This window comes from Salmo salar, chromosome 05 (assembly GCF_965601325.2).
Source record: "Salmo salar chromosome 05, fSalSal1, whole genome shotgun sequence".
Classification (NCBI taxonomy): domain Eukaryota; kingdom Metazoa; phylum Chordata; class Actinopteri; order Salmoniformes; family Salmonidae; genus Salmo; species Salmo salar.
In genome coordinates, this window is record NC_138295.1 from 482,501 (window position 1) to 504,936 (window position 22,436).

Sequence of the window (22,436 nt, forward strand, 5' to 3'; positions counted from 1 at the left end):
AGCACTGCTTGTACATACAAAATATATACGCACATACAATCCCTTATTGAAGTAGGTCACCAGTGGTGGGAACATCTGCCCTACAACCGACGGTCAAGCCGTCCGTCTGTCCTCTCCGACTTGGGAGTCAACTTTGACCCTCCTCTGTCCTGTGATGTCCATATAAACCCTATCCTCTCAACGCTCTCCCAGCCAGACACAGAGAAACTAGCCCACACCTAAATCCTTTCCCGGATTGACTACAGCTCTGTTCAGGGTCCTTCTAAAACACTGCATCCCAGTGCAAGAGGAGTCACTACCGTCCCTGGTTCGAATCCAGGCTGTATCACATCCGCCCGTTATTGGGAGTCCCATAGGGCGGCGCACAACTGGCCCAGCGCCTGTCCGGGTTTGGCCTGGGTAGGCCGTCATTGTAAATAAGAATTTGCTCTTAAGTGACTTGACAAGTTAAATAAAGGTTAAATAAAATATAAAATAAATTCTCCAGAATGGTGCAGCCAGAGTCCTGACCAGGACCAAGAAGTCAGCCCACATCACCCCCATCCTTACTGAACTCCAGTGGCCTCCGGTCAGCTAGAGGACAGACTAGAGAATCCTCTAGAATAGAGTGAGGGACCTCTCTGGGCCCTCGCCTTCAGAATCCATCTGAGAGACACCCCATTAAATCCTTTTAAAACGGGACATAAAACCCATTTCTCCAGACTGTTTTTCTTCAAGTCCTAATCTGGAAAGTGCTTTTAGCACCAAGCCTCTCTACTGATTATAAATGTATTCTGTTATTATGGAAGGTTTTATTTTATCCCACAGCGACACATACCCTCCACGTTCCTCACACAGCGACACACACCCTCCACGTTCCTCACACAGCGACACACACCCTCCATGTTCCTCACACACCCTCCACGTTCCTCACACACCCTCCACGTTCCTCACACACCCATGTTCCTCACACACCCTCCATGTTCCTCACACACCCTCCATGTTCCTCACACACCCTCCATGTTCCTCACACACCCTCCATGTTCCTCACACACCCTCCATGTTCCTCACACCCTCCATGTTCCTCACACACCCTCCATGTTCCTCACACACCCTCCATGTTCCTCACACAGCGACACACACCCTCCATGTTCCTCACACACCCTCCATGTTCCTCACACACCCTCCATGTTCCTCACACAGCGACACACACCCTCCACGTTCCTCACACAGCGACACACACCCTCCATGTTCCTCACACCACCCTCCATGTTCCTCACACACCCTCCACGTTCCTAACACAGCGACACACACCCTCCACGTTCCTCACACCCCCTCCATGTTCCTCACACACCCTCCATGTTCCTCACACACCCTCCATGTTCCTCACACACCCTCCATGTTCCTCACACACCCTCCACGTTCCTCACACAGTGACACACACCCTCCATGTTCCTCACACACCCTCCATGTTCCTCACACACCCTCCATGTTCCTCACACACCCTCCATGTTCCTCACACACCCTCCATGTTCCTCACACCCTCCATGTTCCTCACACCCTCCATGTTCCTCACACACCCTCCATGTTCCTCACACAGCGACACACACACCCTCCATGTTACTCACACAATGAGTATAAGACTCTCCCTCGTCCATGGGCTCATCCAGGATCTGGTGACCATTGACCTGGAACACACACACAGTAAACAACCAGGTCAACACGATACAAATCACACGTCAACATCTACAGAGCTGACAGACAACACGATGGGAGCGTTCCAGCAGGTCAATTTGGCTAAGTCAGTGACAACTAGAGCTGTTCCCGACAAAATCAAATCTTAAAATCGACCTAAAGTCGCCCGTTCATTCAACCAATCGGACATTTTTAAATGCGTATTTTTCCATATATAGACACAGCCTATGTGTTTAATAAAATCAATTATATGCATTGAGCTTGTCTGATGCTTAAAGCTTATGGTTTGATGAAATGAGACAAATGCTCCAAGAGGGCACTAGAGATCTAGATAACCAGAAGAAAAAAAACCTGACCCAACTATTCTCTCCTCCTGCTGGCTTTCTCAGATTCTGCCATTACTCTCCTGAAGTTGCCGGTAAGAGGCAACACCAGGAGACTGCAGCCTTTCTCATGTGGAACGCCAATTTATCTTACTATTTCACCGATCTGCGTGCCTGCAAGTTATGGTTTTTCATATGTACATTTTTGTGAAAGCTTCATTTAATTGATAACATCTTCATACCTCAAAATCATTGTCATGTGGTTAATCAAAATTATATATAAATCTATATGAAAATGATACTAACCGAAAAATGTACTTCTATTGCCATTGCCAACTACAATGCATTCGGAAAGTATTCAGACCACTTGACTTTTTATACATTTTGTTATGTGTCAGCCTTATTCTAAATTGATTAAATACATTTTGTTCCTCATCTACATGCAATACCCCATAATGACAAAGCGGAAACAGGTTTTTCAACATTTCTGGCAAAATATTTTTTTTAAATGCACCTTAGTATTCAGTCCCTTTGCTATGTGACTCGAAATTGAGCTCAGGTGCATCCTGTTTCCATTGATTATCCTTAATGTTTCTACAACTTGATTGGAGTCCACCTGTGGAAAATTAAATTGATTGGACATGATTTGGGAAAGGCACACACCTGTCTATATAAGGTCCCACAGTTGACAGCGCATGTCAGAGCAAAAACCAATCCATGAGGTCGAAGGAAATGTCCGTAGAGCTCAGAGACAGGATTGTGTCGAGGCACAGATCTGGGGAAGGGTACCAAAAAATGTCTGCAGCATTGAAGAACACAGTGGCCTCAAGAACACAGTGGCCTCCATCATTCTTAAATGGAAGAAGTTTGGAACCACCAAGAATCTTCCTAGAACTGGTCGCCCGGCCAAACTGCGCAATCGGGGGAGAAGGGCCTTGGTCAGGGAGGTGACCAAGAAACCGATGGTCACTATGACAGCACTCCAGAGTTCCTCTGTGGAGATGGGAGAACCTTCCAGAAGGACAACCATTTCCGCAGCACTCCACCAATCAGGCCTTTATGGTAGACTGGCCAGACGGAAGCCACTCCTCAGTAAAAGGCACGACAGCCAGCTTGGAGTTTGACAAAAGGCACCTAAAGGACTCTCAATTAGAAACAAGATTCTGATCTGATGAAACTAAGATTGAACTCTTTGGCCTGAACGCCAAGCGTTACGGCTGGAGGAAAGCTGGCACCATCCCTACAGTGAAGCATGGTGGTGGCAGCATTATGCTGTGGGGATGTTTTTCAGCGGCAGGGACTGGGAGACTAGTCAGGATCGAGGGAAAGATGAACGGAGCAAAGCACAGGGAGACCATTGATGAAAACCTGTTCCAGAGCGCTCAGGACCTCAGACTGGGGTGAAGGTTCACCTTCATACAGGACAATGACCTTAAGCACAAAGCCAAGACAACGCAGGAGTGGCTACGGGACAAGTCTCTGAATGTCCTTGATTGGCCCAGCCAGAGCCCGGACTTGAACCTGATCTAACATCTCTGGAGAGACCTGAAAATAGCTGTGCAGCAACGCTCCCCATCCAACCTGACAGAGCTTGAGAGGATCTTCAGAGAAGAGAAACTCCCCAAATACAGGTGTGACAAGCTTGTAGCGTCATACCCAAGAAGACTTGAGGCTGTAAACGCTGCCAAAGGTGCTTCATCAGAGTACCGAGTGATGGGTCTGAATACTTATATTAATGTGATTTATTTTTATATATACACATTTTGCCCAAATTTCTGAACCTGTTTTTGCTTTGTCATTATAGGGTATTGTGATGTCATCATGGGGTATTGTGATGTCATCATGGGGTATTGTGATGTCATCATGGGGTATTGTGATGTCATCATGGGGTATTGTGTGTAGATTGATGAAGAAAAACAACTATTTAATCCGTTTTGGAATAAGGCTGTAACGTAACAACATGTGGAAAAAGTTAAAGGGTCTGAATACTTTCCAAGGGCACTGTAATATATTCACTACCGGTCAACAGTTTTAGAACACCTATTCATTCAAGGGTGTTTATTTTTTACTATTGTAGAATAATAGTTTAGACATCAAAACTATGAAATAACACATATGGAATCATGTAGTAACCAATAAAGTGTTAAACAAATCAAAATATATTTTAGATTTGAGTTTCTTCAAATTGCCACTCTTTGCCTTGATGACAGCTATGCACACTCTTGGCATTCTCTCAACCAGCTTCACCTGGAATGCTTTTCCAACAGTCTTGAAGGAGTACCCACATATGCTGAGCACTTATTGGCTGCTTTCCCTTCACTCTGCGGTCCGACTCATCCCAAACCATCTAAATTTGGTGGAGGTGGGGGGATTGAAGGCCAGGTCATCTGATGCAGCACGACATCACTCTGCTTCTTGGTCAAATAGCCCTTACACAGCCTGGAGGTGTGCTGGGTAATTGCCCTGTTGAAAAACAAATACTAAGCCCAAACCAAATGGGATGGCGTATCGCTGCAAAATGCTGTGGTAGCCATGCTGGTTAAGTGTGCTTGAATAATAAATAAATCACTTGACACTGTCACCAGCAAAGCACGCCCATCACACCTCCTCCTCCATGCTTCACAGTTGGAACCACACATGCAGAGATCATCTGTTTACCCACACCGCATCTCACAAAGACACGGTGGTTGGAACCAAAAATCTCAAATTTGGACTCCAGACCAAAGGACAAATTTCCACCGGTCTAAAATCCATTGCTCGTGTTTCTTGGCCCAAGCAAGTCTCTTCTTCTTATTGGTGTCCTTTAGTAGTGGTTTCTTTGCAGCAATTTGACCATGAAGGCCTGACTCACAGTCTCCTCTGAATAGTTGATGTTGAGATGTGTCTGTTACTTGAACTCTGAAGCATTTATTTGGGCTGCAATTTCTGAGGTTGGTAACTGAACTTATCCTCTGCAGCAGGGGTAACTCTGGGTCTTCTATTCCTGTGGTGGTCCTCATGAGAGCCAGTTTTATCACCAGTCTCAACGTCAACAGTGAAGAGACGAACCCCGGGATGCTGGCCTTCTAGGCAAAGTTGCAAAGAAAAAGCCATATCTCAGACTGGTCAATAAAAAGAAAAGATTAAGATGGGCAAAAGAACACAGACACTGGACAGAGGAACTCTGCCTAGAAGGCCAGCATCCTGGAGTCACCTCTTCACTGTTGACGTTGAGACTGGTGTTTTGCGGGAACTATTTAATGAAGCTGCCAGTTGAGGACTGGTGAGGCGTCTGTTTCTCAAACTAGACACTCTAATGTACTTGTCCTCTTGCTCAGTTGTGCACCAGGGCCTCCCACTCCTCTTTCTATTCTGGTTAAAGCCAGTTTGCGCTGTTCGTTGAAGGGAGTAGTACACAGCGTTGTACAAGTTCTTCAGTTTCTTGAAAATTTCTCGCATGGAATAGCCTTCATTTCTCAGAACAAGAATAAACTGACGAGTTTCAGAAGAAAGTTATTTGTTTCTGGCCATTTTGAGCCTGTAATCAAACCCACAAATGCTGATGCTCCAGATACTCAACTAGTCTAAAGATGGCCAGTTGTATTGCTTCTTTAATCAGCACAACAGTTTTCAGCTGTGCTAACATAATTGCAAAAGGGTTTTCTAATGATCAATTAGCCTTTTAAAATGATAAACTTGGATTAGCTAACACAACGTGCCATAGGAACACAGGAGTGATGGTTGCTGATAATGGGGATCTGTACGCCTATGTAGATATTCCATTAAAAGAAAATCAATCTTTGGGGTTAAATGTGTAAAAAATATTGATACTTCAAAACCGTGTATCTTATTTATTTTCCGACTGTCCTTTTCCCCATTTCTGAATGTGTTATTCAATGCGTTTCTATTGGGTTTAGTAGAATTCTTTTTCCATTTTTTTGATACCTAAAAGGGTCCTAAAATTCTAAATCAAACAACTAAATGATCCATAGTATGACTATCTTAAAACAATTCCATACGTCAGCTTAGCATCCTCCCCTTCTCCAAGGTTTTATACTGTAAAGAATGAACACTGTCTCGGTCTACACAGCTATACATCTGGAAGGACGAGCAGTGTTTTCTGTAAGTACATGCTTTAGCAGAAGGAGCTCTATGTTGGTTTCCTCTGGTACATTGTAATGCCTCGATTCCATCTGAAATACACAGTAAATTATTGAAAACTTAATCAACTTCACCTCCCAAATGAGAAAACTTAGTTGTGGTATTGTGTAAAAAGATATGACTTCACAATTTAAATGGCTGAAAATGTATAAATTGAATTTATTGCTAGTTGTTTAGGGTATTGTTAAGGTCTGTATCATCAGGACTAATTCAGAAGAGAACATTAAACCTCGACATTTATCCTGTCTACTCTGGAGATTAGTCATATTTATAGTCCTACTGCAAGATATGTATTGCCACAATGATGTTTGTACTTCAAATTATGCATTTTATTTTTGGTATTTAAAAAGACCACATAACCTCGAAAAATACAACTCTACCGGAAACCCAAGACACTACTATCCTTTAAATACAACAGCCTCCACCGGCCTCTACTATCCTTTAAATACACCGGCCTCTACTATCCTTTAAATACACCAGCCTCTACCAGATACACCAGGCTCTACTAGCCTCTACCAGATACACCAGGCTCTACTAGCCTCTACCAGATACACCAGCCTCCACCGGCCTCTACTATCCTTTAAATACACCGGCCTCTACTATCCTTTAAATACACCAGCCTCTACCAGATACACCAGGCTCTACTAGCCTCTACCAGATACACCAGGCTCTACTAGCCTCTACCAGATACACCAGCCTCCACCGGCCTCTACTATCCTTTAAATACACCGGCCTCTACTATCCTTTAAATACACCGGCCTCTACTGTCCTTTAAATACACCTTTCTCTACTATCCTTTAAATACACCAGCCTCTACCGGCCTCTACCAGATACACCAGGCTCTACCGGCCTCTACCAGATACACCAGCCTCTACCAGATACACCAGCCTCTACTAGCCTCTACCAGGTACACCAGCCTCCACCAGCCTCTACTATCCTCTACCAGATACACCAGCATCTACTAGCCTCTACCAGGTACACCAGCATCTACTAGCCTCTACCAGATACACCAGCCTCTACTATCTTCTACCAGATACACCAGCCTCCACTAGATACACCAGTCTCCACCAGATACACCATACTCTACTAGCCTCTACCAGGTACCCCAGCCTCTACTAAACTCTTCCAGATACACCAGCCTCTTCTAACCTCTTCCAGATACACCAGCCTCTTCTAACCTCTTCCAGATACACCAGCCTCTTCTAGCCTCTACCAGATACACCAGCCTCTACCAGATACACCAGCCTCTACCAGATACACCAGCCTCTACTAACCTCTTCCAGATACACCAGCCTCTACTGTGATCTACTCACTTCTCTTTCTCTCATCTCCGTCCTTGAACCAAATAATCATGATATAGTCCTAGTTCTGTTAGGTAAGCATATTTAGCATTTTACACCTCGTTGAGAAGGTTTATGGTGAACTGTCTATCCACAAGACAATGGTTATCATTAGCATCGCTACCTGACTACATACAGACTGATAGACTGACAGATTGCTGCAAATTCATTGGCAGATATTGTGTTGCATTTGTCTTTTTAAGCCAATAGTTGCTAACCAGGGTTGGAATAATGTCATGTGGCCGACTCGAACAACCCTAACCCTTTCACTCAGCCTGACAACCTTAACCCTTTCACTCAGCCTGACTCTCTGACAACCCTAACCCTTTCACCCAGCCTGACAACCCTAACCCTTTCACCCAGCCTGACCCTCTGAAACCAATAGAGACTGGTGCTCAACATACACCACACACAAACCAGGCAGGCAATCTGTAGATCAATACAAACAGGCAGGTAGACAGGCAGGTAGACAGGCAGGTAGACAGGCAGGTAGACAGGCAGGCAGAGACAGGCTGGCGGAGACTAAAACAATATGTAGATCCATACAGACAGAAAAGATATTCCCAGAAAAACAACTGGATTCCTGCTGCCTGGTCGGCACATCACAACACAGCTTTTCAGACATGACCAGTCCTAATCTTTTGCAGAGTTACTGTGTAGCTAAACCCTTGATCAAGACTTTGTTCTATTACATTACACCTAAGAGTCTTCTGTAGGGGGGAGTTTTGTTAAGATCCCCAACGCTTGATCTGAACATTAACATGCATCACATGTGGAATGGTACTGGAAGCATATCATGTATATTTCATATATATATATATATATATATATATATATATATTTTTTTTTTTTATATATATTTTTTTTTTGTGTGTATTATTATTATTACTACTTTTCACCTTTATTTAACCAGGTAGGCTAGTTGAGAACAAGTTCTCATTTGCAACTGCGATCTGGCCAAGATAAAGCAAAGCAGTTCAACACATACAACACAGAGTTACACATGGAATAAACAAAACATACAGTCAATAATACAGTAGAACAAAAGAAAACAAAAAGTCTATATACAGTGAGTGGAAATGAGGTAAGATAAGACAATAAATAGGCCACGGTGGCAAAGTAATTACAATATAGCAATTAAACACTGGAATGGTAGATGTGCAGAAGATGAATGTGCAAGTAGAGATACTGGGGTGCAAAGGAGTAAGATAAATAAATAAATACAGTATGGGGATGAGGTAGGTAGGTACAAGTAAAGTAAAGAAAAAGTAAAACATTTTTGTTGCATTTTAGCTAACTCTACCTCTTACCTAATTCTCATAACAAGTCAAATCTGACGTTAATTTGACATAATCTGGATCCCTTCTAGCCATGATGACCGCCAACCAGCTAGCTAGCTATCCAGCTCTGTCTGACTGTTGCCGTGGGACCAGTGACTGCTAACAGCTACAATGCTAACTAGCAGCTAGCCGCTAACAGATACAATGCTAACTAGCCGCTAACAGCTACAATGCTAACTAGCCGCTAACAGCTACAATGCTAACTAGCCGCTAGCAGTTAGCTGTTGCTACAACGTAAACACTAGCGCATTACAGTTTAATGTCTGGTCAACAGTCCCCAGCACGTCAAAACACTCGGATAGTTTACCTAGCAAAAACAAAAAAAATCGATTTAGTTAGACTGACTTTATAGTTAACGCAGTGACAGAACACCAGCTGTCGGATATTTGTAGCGTTACTAGTTAGCCTGCTAAATAAATGAAAAAAAAAAAAAATCAGCTAGCTAACATCCACTCGAGGACCGAAGGAACTGATGGAAACAAAACGTTTGAACCGTTTCAACAGCTTGGTAAACAAAAGGTGTAAACAACCCAATATGAACCCGATACATTTCATCAAGGAAAACTACAGTTGCTGCCTCAAAATAAACACAGTTCGCATAAATAAAATGGAATAAGCAGATAGCTAGCCAGCTAGTTTAGCAACACCACTAGCATTAGCCTAGTTAGCTGCTCCTTTAGCATGCATGTTGTCTCACCATTATATAGTTTCAGTCGCAATTTCATACATTGCTGGGACATAAACAGCCATACATCCCATGCAGAAGCTATAATAGTGAACTAACCTCACTACTAACGCTGGTCACCTCCATTTTGTCCCAGGGTTCGTGCGGCTGGGAGAACGGCATCGTAGTCGGAGATAGACTGCCTCTCCAAGCCGAATTCCCCCCCCCGCTGATAACCCACCGGAGATTCTGCCTTCACGGTCTGGCACGAGACAGATCTGGGTCACCGGCGCCTACTGCCCGGGGATGATCAGACACCGGGGTCGGGACAGTTTGTTTGACAGGACCATATGGCAACCGATCTTACGTTCTTCTCCCATAGATGAATATGGGCGTCTCTATCCTCAGCATCAATGCACTGAGAGGCCATTGACGTAGCTCTGACGCAATTCAGTTAAGGATTTCCCCCATAATAGGCAAACAAACAAAGCAGGGAGAGGAGAGCAGAGGGGAAGAGGAAAGAAGAGAAGTGCAGAGGGGGAGAGGAAAGGAGAATAGCAGAGGGGGAGGGGAAAGGAGAGAAGGGCAGAGCAGAGGGGGGGAGGAAAGGAGAGAAGTGCAGAGGGGGAGAGGAAAGGAGAATAGCAGAGGGGGAGGGGAAAGGAGAGAAGGGCAGAGCAGAGGGGGGGAGGAAAGGAGTGGGAGAGAGGGAGATAGGAAAGGAGAGGGAGAGAGGAAAGGAGAGCAGAGGATGATGAGAGCAGAGGGGGAGAGGAAAGGAGAACAGAAGAGGAGGAGGAGGAGAACAGAGGGGAGATGAGGAGGAGGAGGAGAACAGAGGGGGAGAGGAGGAGGAGGAGAGCAGAGGGGGAGAGGAAAGGAGGGGAGAGAGGAAATGAAGGGAAGGAAAGGAGAGGGGTAGAGGAAAGGAGAGCAGAAGAGGGGAAAGGAGAGGTGAGGGAGAAGAGGAGAGGGGTAGAGGAAAGGAGAGCAGAAGAGGGGAAAGGAGAGGTGAGGGAGAAGAGGAGGATAGGAAATGAGGTGAAGGAGGAGAGGAGGAGGAGAGGAAAAGAAGGAGAGACGAGGGAGAAGCCCGGGGGGCATCATACTATGTAGCTAGACATTAGAGCAGTCAAGATTAGAAATGGCAGTGTGTAACAATGATGGCTACAAGGCATGGTGATGTTATCGTCCAGGCTCTTTGATGGATCGAAGTTACAATGTAATTGCACCAATCACATCCATATATATGTATTACAGTACCTCCTGTATCTCTCTATTCAGCTTCAGAACAGGACAACAAGAACAAACCATGAAATCGTGCTTGATGTACCAACTTCATTGTAAATGCCAAAGGAGAACTTTGTAGTATAGTAAAGGGCTAGGTCTAGGCCTACTAGTGTTAGTATAGTAAAGGGCTACAAGGCAATTTTCTAGATGCTTATCAAATCAAATGAAATGTATTTATATAGCCCTTCTTACATCAGCTGATATCTCAAAGTGCTGTACAGAAACCCAGCCTAAAACCCCAAACAGCAAGCAATGCAGGTGTAGAAGCACGGTGGCTAGGAAAAACTCCCTAGGAAAAACTCCCTACAAAGGCCAAAAACCTAGGAAGAAACCTAGAGAGGAACCAGGCTATGAGGGGTGGCCAGTCCTCTTCTGGCTGTGCCAGATGGAGATTATAACAGCACATGGCCAAGATGTTCAAATGTTCATAAATGACCAGCATTGTCAAATAATAATAATCATAGTAGTTGTCGAGGGTGCAACAAGTAAGCAACTCAGGAGTAAATGTCAGTTGGCTTTTTCATAGCCGATCTTTGAGAGTATCTCTACCGCTCCTGCTGTCTCTAGAGAGTTGAAAACAGCAGGTCTGGGACAGGTAGCACGTCCGGTGAACAGGTCAGGGTTCCATAGCTGCAGGCAGAACAGTTGAAACTGGAGCAGCAGCACGGCCAGGTAGTCCTGAGGCATGGTCCTAGGGCTCAGGTCCTCCGAGAGAGAGAAAGAAAGAGAGAATTAGAGAGAGCATATTTAAATTCACACAGGACACCGGATAAGACAAGAGAAATACTCCAGATATAACAGACTGACCCTAGCCCCCCGACACATAAACTACTGCAGCATAAATACTGGAGGCTGAGACAGGAGGGATCAGGAGACACTGTGGCCCCATCCGATGATACCCCCGGACAGGGCCTAACAGGCAGCATATAACCCCACCCACTTTGCCAAAGCACAGCCCCCACACCACTAGAGGGATGTCTCCAACCACCAACTTACCATCCTGAGACAAGGCCGAGTATAGCCCACAAAGATCTCCGCCACGGCACAACCCAAGGGGGGGGGGGCGCCAACCCAGACAGGAAGACCACGTCAGTGACTCAACCCACTCAAGTGACGCACCCCTCTCAGGGACGACATGGAAGAACACCAGTAAGCCAGTGACTCAGCCCCTGTAATAGGGTTAGAGGCAGAGAATCCCAGTGGAAAGAGGGGAACCGGCCAGGCAGAGACAGCAAGGGCGGTTTGTTGCTCCAGCCTTTCCGTTCACCTTCACACCCCTGGGCCAGACTATACTCAATCATAGGACCTACTGAAGAGATGAGTCTTCAGTAAAGACTTAAAGGTTGAGACTGAGTCTGCGTCTTTCACAAGGGTAGGCAGACCATTCCATAAAATGGAGCTCTATAGGAGAAAGCCCTGCCTCCAGCTGTTTGCATAGAAATTATAGGGACAATTAGGAGGCCTGCGTCTTGTGACCGTAGGACCAAATCGGTGAGATAGGTAGTAGCAAGCCCATGTAATGCTTTGTAGGTTAGCAGTAAAACCTTGAAATCAGCCCTTGCCTTAACAGGAAGCCAGTGTAGGAGGCTTGCACTGGAGTAATATGATCCAATTTTTAGGTTCTAGTCAGGATTCTAGCAGCCGTATTTAGCACTAACTGAAGTTTATTTAGTGCTTTGTCCGGGTAGCCGGAAAGTAGAGCATTGCAGTAGTCCAACCTAGAAGTAACAAAAGCATGGATTAATTTTTCTGCATCATTTTTGGACAGAAAGTGTCTGATTTTTGCAATGTTACGTAGATGGAAAAAAGCTGTCCTTGAAACAGTCTTGATATGTTCTTCAAAAGAGAGATCAGTGTCCAGAATAACGCCGAGGTCCTTCACAGTTTTATTTGAGACGACTGTACAACCATCCAGATTAATTGTCAGATTCAACAGAAGATCTCTTTGTTTCTTGGGACCTTGAACAAGCATCTCTGTTTTGCCCGAGTTTAAAAGTAGAAAGTTTGCAGCCATCCACTTCCTTATGTCTGAAACACAGGCTTCTAGGGAGGGCAATTTTGGGGCTTCACCATGTTTCATTGAAATGTACAGCTGTGTGTCATCCGCATCGCAGTGAAATTTAACATTATGTTTTCGAATGACATCCCCAAGAGGTAAAATATATAGTGAAAACAATAGTGGTCCTAAAACGGAACCTTGAGGAACACCGAAATTTACATTTGATTTGTCAGAGGACAAACCATTCACAGAGACAAACTAATATCTTTCCGACAGATAAGATCTAAACCAGGCCAGAACTTGTCCATGTAGACCAATTTGGGTTTCCAATCTCTCCAAAAGAATGTGGTGATCGATGGTATCAAAAGCAGCACTAAGATCTAGGAGCATGAGGACAGATGCAGAGCCTCGGTCTGACGTCATTAAAAGGTCATTTACCACCTTCACAAGTGCAGTCTCAGTGCTATGATGGGGGCTAAAACCAGACTGAAGCGTTTCGTATACATTGTTTGTCTTCGGGACGGCAGTGAGTTGCTGCGCAACAGCTTTTTCAATTTTTTTTGAGAGGAATGGGAGATTCGATAAAGGCCGATAGTTTTTTATAATTTCTGGGTCAAGATTTGAGTTTTTCAGGAGAGGCTTTATTACTGCCAATTTTAGTGAGCTTGGTACACATCCGGTGGATAGAGAGCCGTTTATTATGTTCAACATAGGAGGGCCAAGCACAGGAAGCAGCTCTTTCAGTAGTTTAGTTGGAATAGGGTCCAGTATGCAGCTTGAAGGTTTGGAGGCCATGATTATTTTCATCATTGTGTCAAGAGATATAGTACTAAAATACTTTAGTGTCTCCCTTGATCCTAGGTCCTGGCAGTGTTGTGCAGACTCAGGACAACGGAGCTTTGGAGGAATACGCAGATTTAAAGAGGAGTCTGTAATTTGCTTTCTAATGATCATGATCTTTTCCTCAAAGAAGTTCATAAATGTATTACTGCTGAAGTGAAAGCCATCCTCTCTTGGGGAATGCTGCTTTTTAGTTAGTATCAAAAATACATTTTTGATTGTTCTTATTTTCCTCAATTAAGTTGGAAAAATAGGATGATCGAGCAGCAGTAAGGGCTCTTCGATACTGCACGGTACTGTCTTTCCAAGCTAGTCGGAAGACTTCCAGTTTGGTGTGGCGCCATTTCCGTTCCAATTTTCTGGAAGCTTGCTTCAGAGCTCATGCATTTTCTGTATACCAGGGAGCTAGTTTCTTATGACAAATGTTTTTAGTTTTTAGGGGTGCAACTGCATCTAGGGTATTGCGCAAGGTTAAATTGAGTTCCTCAGTTAGGTGGTTAACTGATTTTTGTCCTCTGACGTCCTTGGGTAGGCGGACGGAGTCTGGAAGGGCATCAAGGAATCTTTGGTTTGTCTGAGAATTTATAGCACGACTTTTAATGCTCCTTGGTTGGGGTCTGAGCAGATTATTTGTTGCAATTGCAAATGCAATAAAATGGTGGTCCGATAGTCCAGGATTATGAGGAAAAACATTAAGATCCACAACATTTATTCCATGGGACAAAACTAGGTCCAGAGTATGACTGTGGCAGTGAGTAGGTCCAGAGACATGTTGGACAAAACCCACTGAGTCGATGATGGCTCCGAAAGCCTTTTGGAGTGGGTCTGTGGACTTTTCCATGTGAATGTTAAAGTCACCAAAAATTTGAATATTATCTGCCATGACTACAAGATCCGATAGGAATTCAGGGAACTCAGTGAGGAACGCTGCATATGGCCCAGGAGGCCTGTAAACAGTAGCTATAAAAAGTGAGTGAGTAGCTGCATAGATTTCATGACTAGAAGCTCAAAAGACGAAAACGTATTTATTTTTTTTTGTAAATTGAAATTTGCTCTCGTAAATGTTAACAACACCTCCGCCTTTGCCGGATGCACGGGGGGTATGGTCACTAGTGTAACCAGGGGGTGAGGCCTCATTTAACACAGTAAATTCATCAGGCTTAAGCCATGTTTCAGTCATGCCAATCACATCAAGATTATGATCAGTGATTAGTTCATTGACTATAACTGCCTTTGAAGTGAGGGATCTAACATTAAGTATCCCAATTTTGAGATGTGAGGAATCACAATCTCTTTCAATAATGGCAGGAATGGAGGAGGTCTTTATTCTAGTGAGATTGCTAAGGCGAACACCGCCATTTTTAATTTTGCCCAACCTAGATCGAGGCACAGACACGGTCTCAATGGGGAAAGCTGAGCTGACTACGCTGACTGTGCTAGTGGCAGACTCCACTAAGCTGGCAGGCTGGCTAACAGCCTGCTGCCTGGCCTGCACCCTATTTCATTGTGGAGCTAGAGGAGTTAGAGCCCATATGTCTTTCTATAAACTAAGGTGCCAGTGAGGATGTCCTAGGCTGGACAACTTGTCCAAAATTGTGTGACATAAAACATTACTTTTCTGTCTTTCCATGTATGGCCGTGTAGGTTGTCCTTTTATCATATATGAAGCATTAATCAGTTAAATTAGACATTGAACTTAAACCCTGTAAGAATCCTGGATCTAGCTGTGGGACAGTTTTTTTGTATAGAGATCTCAGAAATGCAGTTTAACGACTTAACATTTTGTGTCTCCTTATTTTACGTGGGTGAAATCCGTTCTCATGGACACGCAAATCCCCCAAAATGTATGTGATTGCAAAATTGAGTGCTTCTAACTGAAAGCCACCTTACCTTGATACTTAAAGAATAGGGCTGGATTTAGGGCTATCGGGTTGGGTCTTAAAGAGTGGGGCTGGGTTTAGGGCTATCGGGTTGGGTCTTAAAGAATAGGGCTGGATTTAGGGCTATCGGGTTGGGTCTTAAAGAGTGGGGCTGGGTTTAGGGCTATCGGGCTGGGTCTTAAAGAGTGGGGCTGGATTTAGGGCCTTCAGGCTGAGTCTTAAAGAATGGGACTTTAGTGTTTTAACACATCAGCCTATAATTTGCTCCATCCTCTCCTACACAAGATTAAGAGGTTTGCAACCAATATAATGTTATATATATATGGGGGAATCAACCATCCCAGCTCTGCATATTTTGCTGCAAAAAGCCAGAATCTTTAAATCATTTGTTTTGGTACTGTCCATATGTAGGTTGTTTTTGGTTGCAGATCCAGCAATGATGCAACATTTACCTGGAGCTAACTGCAGATAGACTGCTGGGTGATTTGACAAGACATAGTCAATCGATCAATAATATAATAATACTTTTGGAAAAAAATATTATCTTTAATTTACAATCTGTAGAAACTATGAGAATAGAAAGGTTCAGAACTTTTGTGAAACATCACAGTGGAAAATTATATGACAAATAGAAATCAAAACTGGATTGAGTTCAGAGAGAGATGGGAGAGGTAGAGTGGAGTTTAATTAAGGGTGGGATTAAAAAAGATACAGTTGAAGTCGGAAGTTTATATACACTTACATTGGAGTCATTAAAACTCGTTTTTCAACCACTCCACTAATTTCTTGTTAACAAACTATAGTTTTGGCAGGTCAGTTAGGACATCAACTTTGTGCATGACACAAGTCATTTTTTCCAACAATTGTTTACAGACTTTTTCACTTATAATTCACTGTATCACAATTCCAGTGGGTCAGACGTTTACATACTGTCAGTAACTGCTAGGAGTGGTGGTAGGAGTCAGGCGCAGAGAGCAGAGGTAAGGAAATTTGTGTTTATTCCAATAAACACAAAACGGTCGACGCCAACACAACCGGCGTGAAAAATGCAAAGTGCCCAGAACAACAGGTACATAGCATGCATATAAAATAATACTTGTCGATCGCCAGCACATCCAATAACAAAACACACTCTGACGCAAAATAATCCCGCACAAACCTGGGCGGGCTAAACAGGCTTAAATAACCATAAATCAAGAGAACCAAATGGGGAACAGGTGCAAACAATAAGACCAAACCAAACGAAAAGGAAAAAGGGATCAGCGGCGGCTAGTAGGCCGGTGACGACGACCGCCGAGCGCCGCCCGAGCAGGAGCCACCTTCGGTGGAATTCGTGACACATACACTAAGTTGACTGTGCCTTTCAACAGCTTGGAAAAATTCAGAAAATGATGTCATGGCCTTAGAAGCTTCTGATAGGCTAATTGATATCATTTGAATCAATTGGAGGTGTACCTGTGGATGTATTTCAAGGCCTTCCTTCAAACTCAGTGCCTCTTTGCTTGACATCATGGGAAAATGAAAAGAAATCAGCCAAGACCTCAGGAAAAAAAATTGTAGACCTCCACAAGTCTGGTTCATCCTTGGGAGCAATTCCCAAACACCTGAAGGTACCACGTTCATCTATACAAACAATAGTACGCAAGTATAAACACCATGGGACCACGCAGCCGTCATACCGCTCAGGAAGGAGACGCGTTCTGTCTCCTAGAGATGAACGTACTTTGGTGTGAAAAGTGCAAATCAATCCCAGAACAACAGCAAAGGACCTTGTGAAGATATTGGAGGAAACAGGTACAAAAATATCTATATCCTCAGTAAAACGAGTCCTATATCGACATAACCTGAAAGGCCGCTCAGCAAGGAAGAAGCCACTGCTCCAAAACCACCATAAAAATGCCAGACTACAGTTTGCAACTGCACATGGGGACAAAGACCGTACTTTTTGGAGAAATGTCCTCTGGTTTGATGAAACAAAAACAGAACTGTTTGGCCATAATGACCATCGTTGTGTTTGGAGGAAAATGGGGGACGCTTGCAAGCCGAAGAACACCATCCCAACCGTAAAGCATGTGGGTGGCAGCATCATGTTGTGGGGGTGCTTTGCTGCAGGAGGGACTGGTGCACTTCACAAAATAGATGGCATCATAAGGTAGGAAAATTATGTGCGAGCAAGGAGGCCTACAAACCTGACTCAGTTATACCAGCTCTGTCAGGAGGAATGGGCCAAAATTCACCCAACTTATTGTGGGAAGCTTGTGGAAGGCTACCCGAAACGTTTGACCCAAGTTAAACAATTTAAAGGCAATGCTACCAAATACTAATTGAGTGTATGTGAACTTCTGACCCACTGGGAATGTGATGAAATTAATAAAAGCTGAAATAAATAATTCTCTCTACTATTATTCGGACATTTCACATTCTTAAAATAAAGTGGTGATCCTAACTGACCTAAGACAGGGAATTTTTACTGGGATTAAATGTCAGGAATTGTGAAACTGAGTTTAAATGTATTTGGCTAAGGTGTATGTAAACCTCCGACTTCAACTGTAACAAATATCAAATATACAGTGTCCGTAAAATGTATATAGGTTCAAAACCTTTGTGAAAGCGCATATATGGCAAAATATAAAATCAAACTGGATGCTCTTCAGAGATAGATGGGAGGGGTCGATGGTAGCTGAAGGATGCTCTTCAGAGATAGATGGGAGGGGTCGATGGTAGCTGAAGGATGCTCTTCAGAGATAGATGGGAGGGGTTGATGGTAGCTGAACGATGCTCTTCAGAGATAGATGGGAGGGGTTGATGGTAGCTGAAGGATGCTCTTCAGAGATAGATGGGAGGGGTTGTAAGATGTCGATGATAAATACACAACGCAGAGTCAGAGTACGAGAGGTCAAGAGGTCAAGAGTCAATAGAGTACTAACGATCAATGGAAATAGTGATTTTTCTGGAATAAGTAATTATGTGTATTTCCCCTTAATTTAACCAGGTAGGCCAGTTGAGAACAAGTTCTCATTTACAACTGCGACCTGGCCAAGTTAAAGCAAAGCAGTGCGACAAAAACAACACAGAGTTACACATGGGATAAACAAACAGTCAATAACACAATAGAAAAATATATATACAGTGTGTGCAAATGTAGTAAGATTAGGGAGGTAAGGTAATAAATAGGCCATAGTGGCGAAATAATTACAATTTAGCAATTAAACACTGGAGTGATAGATGTGCAGAAGATGAATGTGCAATTTGAGATACTGGGGTGCAAAGGAGCAAAAAAATAAACAACAATATGGGGATGAGGTAGTTGGGTGGGCTATTTACAGATGGGCTATGCTATGATCAGACTCCAGCTTCAGTGATTTTTGCAATTCTTTCCAGTCATTGGCAGCAGAGAACAGGAAGGAGAGGCGGCCAAAGGAGGTGTTGGCTTTGGGGATGACCAGTGAAATATACCTGCTGGAGCACGTGCTAAGTGTGGGTGCTGCTATGGTGACCAGTGAGCTGAGATAAGGCAGGGCTTTACCTAGCAGAGACTTGTAGATGACCTGGAGCCAGTTTATCATATATGCAAAGTCACTTTAACTATACATTCATGTACATACTACCTCAATTGGCCCGACCAACCAGTGCTCCCACACATTGGCTAACCGGGCTATCTGCATTGTGTCCTGCCACCCACCAACCTTTTTTCTTTTACACTCCGGTAAGACGAGGTGGGGCGGTCAGTGCATATTTGTAAACAACAGCTGGTGCATGAAATCTAAGGAAGTCTCTAGATTTTGCTCGCCTGAGGTAGAGGCAAACAACGTCTAAAGACTGTCAGGAACGTTGTTGTAATGATCGGACCAAGGTGCAGCGTGGAATGGTTTCATCACTGTCTGTGTATCCAGAGACTGTCAGTCTGTGTATTCGCCGCACGTGACTGCTACTCTCTGTTCATCATATATGCATAGTCACTTTAACCATATCTACATGTACATACTACCTCAATCAGCCCGACTAACCGGTTACTGTATGTAGCCTCACTACTGTATGTAGCCTCACTACTCTATGTAGCCTCACTACTGTATATAGCCTCACTACTGTATATAGCCTCTCTACTGTATATAGCCTCTCTACTGTTATTTTTCACTGTCTTTTTACTGTTGTTTTTAATTCTTTACTTACCTATTGCTTTCGACTGCCAATCACCACATTCTTATTGGCAGACTCGACAGCCTTGGTTTCTCAAGTGATTGCTTCGCCTGGTTCACCAACTACTTGTCTGATAGAGTTCAGTGTGTCAAATCGGAGGGCCTGTTGTCCTGACCTCTGGCAGTCTCTATGGTGGTGCCACAGGGTTTAATTCTCGGGCCGACTCTCTTCTCTGTATACATAAATGATGTCGCTCTTGCTGCTGGTGATTCTCTGATCCACCTCTACGCAGATGACACCATTCTGTATACTTTTGGCCCCTCTTTGGACACTGTATTAACTACCCTCCAGACGAGCTTCAATGCCATACAACTCTCCTTCCGTGGCCTCCAACTGCTCTTAAATGCAAGTAAATCTAAATGCATGCTCTTCAATCGATCACTGCCCGTACCTGCCTGCCCATCCAGCATCACTACTCTGGACGGCTCTGACTTAGAATACGTGGACAACTACAAATATCTAGGTGTCTGGTTAGACTGTAAACTCTCCTTCCAGACTCACATTAAACATCTCCAATCCAAATTTAAATGTAGAGTTAGCTTCCTATATCGCAACAAAGCCTCCTTCACTCAAGCTGCCAAACATACCCTCGTAAAACTGACTATCCTACCGATCCTCGACTTCGGTGATGTCATCTATAAAATAGCCTCCAACACTCTACTCAACAAATTGGATGCAGTCTATCATAGTGCCATCCGTTTTGTCACCAAAGCCCCATATACTACCCACCACTGCGACCTGTACGCTCTCGTTGGTTGGCCCTCGCTTCAACAAATGATAGTGCCTGGGGAATAGGAGTGAAACTGGGGGCTACAGGGCCTGGGTTAACCTCTACATCACCAGAGGAACAGAGGAGGAGTAGGATAAGGGTACGGCTAAAGGCTATAAGAACTGGTCATCTAGTGCGTTGGGCACAGAGAATAAAAGAAGATTTCTGGGTGTGGTAGAATAGTTTCAGGGCATAATGTACAGACAAAAGTACGGTAGGATGTGAGTACAGTTGAGGTAAACCTAGGCAATGAGTGATGATGAGAGAGGTTTAGTCTCTGAAGGCATCAATTAACCAGTTAAGCCAGGTGAGGTCTCCGCATGTGTGTAGGGTGGGACAAAAGAGCTATCTAAGGCATTTTGAGCGGGACTGAGGGCTCTACAGTGAAATAAAACAATAAGAACTAGCCGAGACAGCAATAGACAAGGCATATTGACATTAGAGAGGCATAAAGCAATCACAGGTGTTGATCAGGAGAGCTAAGACAACAACGGGTAAATGGCGATGAATGGGCAGAGCGGGTTAGTTAGGTGCATACAGGACCTGAGTTCGAGTCTGGGGCCGACAGGTAAACAAACAAAATGAGGTACCGTGTTATTGAAACAGTCCAGGGTGCATCAGCTGTGTAGCCGAGTGATCATAGGGTCAAAAGAGCAGCAATAGGTGAGTCAGGGTGCTGTTCGGTGGTCACTACTACGCTAGGCGAGCAGGGGACACGGCGTTCAGAAAAGCAAGCGGGCCGGGGCTAGTAGATGGTTCTTTGGCGACATCGTAACAGAATAGCCTGTTGAGACCACATCGGGTGATCACGTCGGCAGTCCAGTCGTGATGGATCGGCGGGGCTCCGTGTCAACAATAAAGGGTCCAGGCCAGTTGGCAAAGCAGGTGTTGTAGCCCTAGAATTAGCTGGTATATTGGTTCGAGGCTAGCTCAAGGTTAGCTGGTGCTTGCTTCGGTACAAGTGGTGTTAGCTAACAGTAGCCACTCGTTTGCAGCTAGCTAGCTGCAATGATCTGGTGTAATGATCGAGAGCAGCAGGAATCCGGTGATGAGGTAGAGAGAAGCAATTCGATATGCTCTGGGTTGATATCGCGCTGTGCAGACTGGCAGGTGTTGTCCGAGCTGAGGCTGGCTGGTGACCCAGAAAAAGGTGAAGACCGCTAGCCGTGGCTGACAAAGACTAGAAGCTAGTTAGCTGGCTAGCTCCTGATGGAAGTTCCAGTTATAAGGAATACAAAATAGCAGATCCGTACCACATTGGGTGAGGTGGGTTGCAGGAAAGTATATTTAGTTTGTAGATAGAAAGTGAGATTAAGATATATACCAAAATAAATAAAAAAATAAAAAAATCATCAATGGTTCAGAGACATGGGAGGAATATGTCTTCTGAAATCGGATACTTGATATTTGGCCATTGGCTAGTTTTATTGCAAGGAATTCTTATTGGTCAACTACAGGCTAGGGCTGGGCTATACAACTACATGCTGTTCCTTTGATCTGTGGAGAGAACCACTGGAGAGAACCACTGGAGAGAACCACTGGAGAGAAGCACTGGAGAGAAGCACTGGAGAGAACCACTGGAGAGAACCACTGGAGAGAACCACTGGAGAGAACCACTGGAGAGAACCACTGGAGAGAACCACTGAGGACAGGGGAGACTATCTACCTCCCCATATGATTTGTCCTCTTCCAATAAATCTATTTTCCTGATTTGCTTTGGGGTCTGTGTTATTAAAGAATAACATAAATTGATGGTAGCTGAAGGATGGTCTTCAGAGATAGATGGGAGATGGGAGGGGTTGATGTTAGCTGAAGGATGGGGCTAAAAAAAACTAAATATAACTACTGTAAAATAGATTGTGTCCATAAATGTATATAGTACATGTATAAGCTGGAAGTAGAAGCCTAATGTTGTCCATTAGTTTACTCCAATTAGGGGAGGGGTGGTAGGGTTAGGGGAAAATAATAAAGGAAAATACA

General features: G+C 44.1%; 1 protein-coding gene across 1 annotated transcript in view; it reads right to left on the reverse strand.

The window, feature by feature from the left end:
* The window catches only part of rps6kal (ribosomal protein S6 kinase a, like), an 85,756-nt gene extending 75,742 nt beyond the window's left edge, over positions 1-10,014 (reverse strand). The window contains exons 1-2 of the mRNA XM_045717794.2: positions 9,602-10,014; positions 1,608-1,667 (exon numbers count right to left, since the gene is read on the reverse strand). Coding sequence (XP_045573750.1) covers positions 1,608-1,667; positions 9,602-9,664 — 123 coding nt within the window. The 5' untranslated portion in view covers positions 9,665-10,014. The remainder of the gene's footprint in view (positions 1-1,607; positions 1,668-9,601) is intronic.
* Between the last annotated feature and the right edge of the window lie 12,422 nt (positions 10,015-22,436).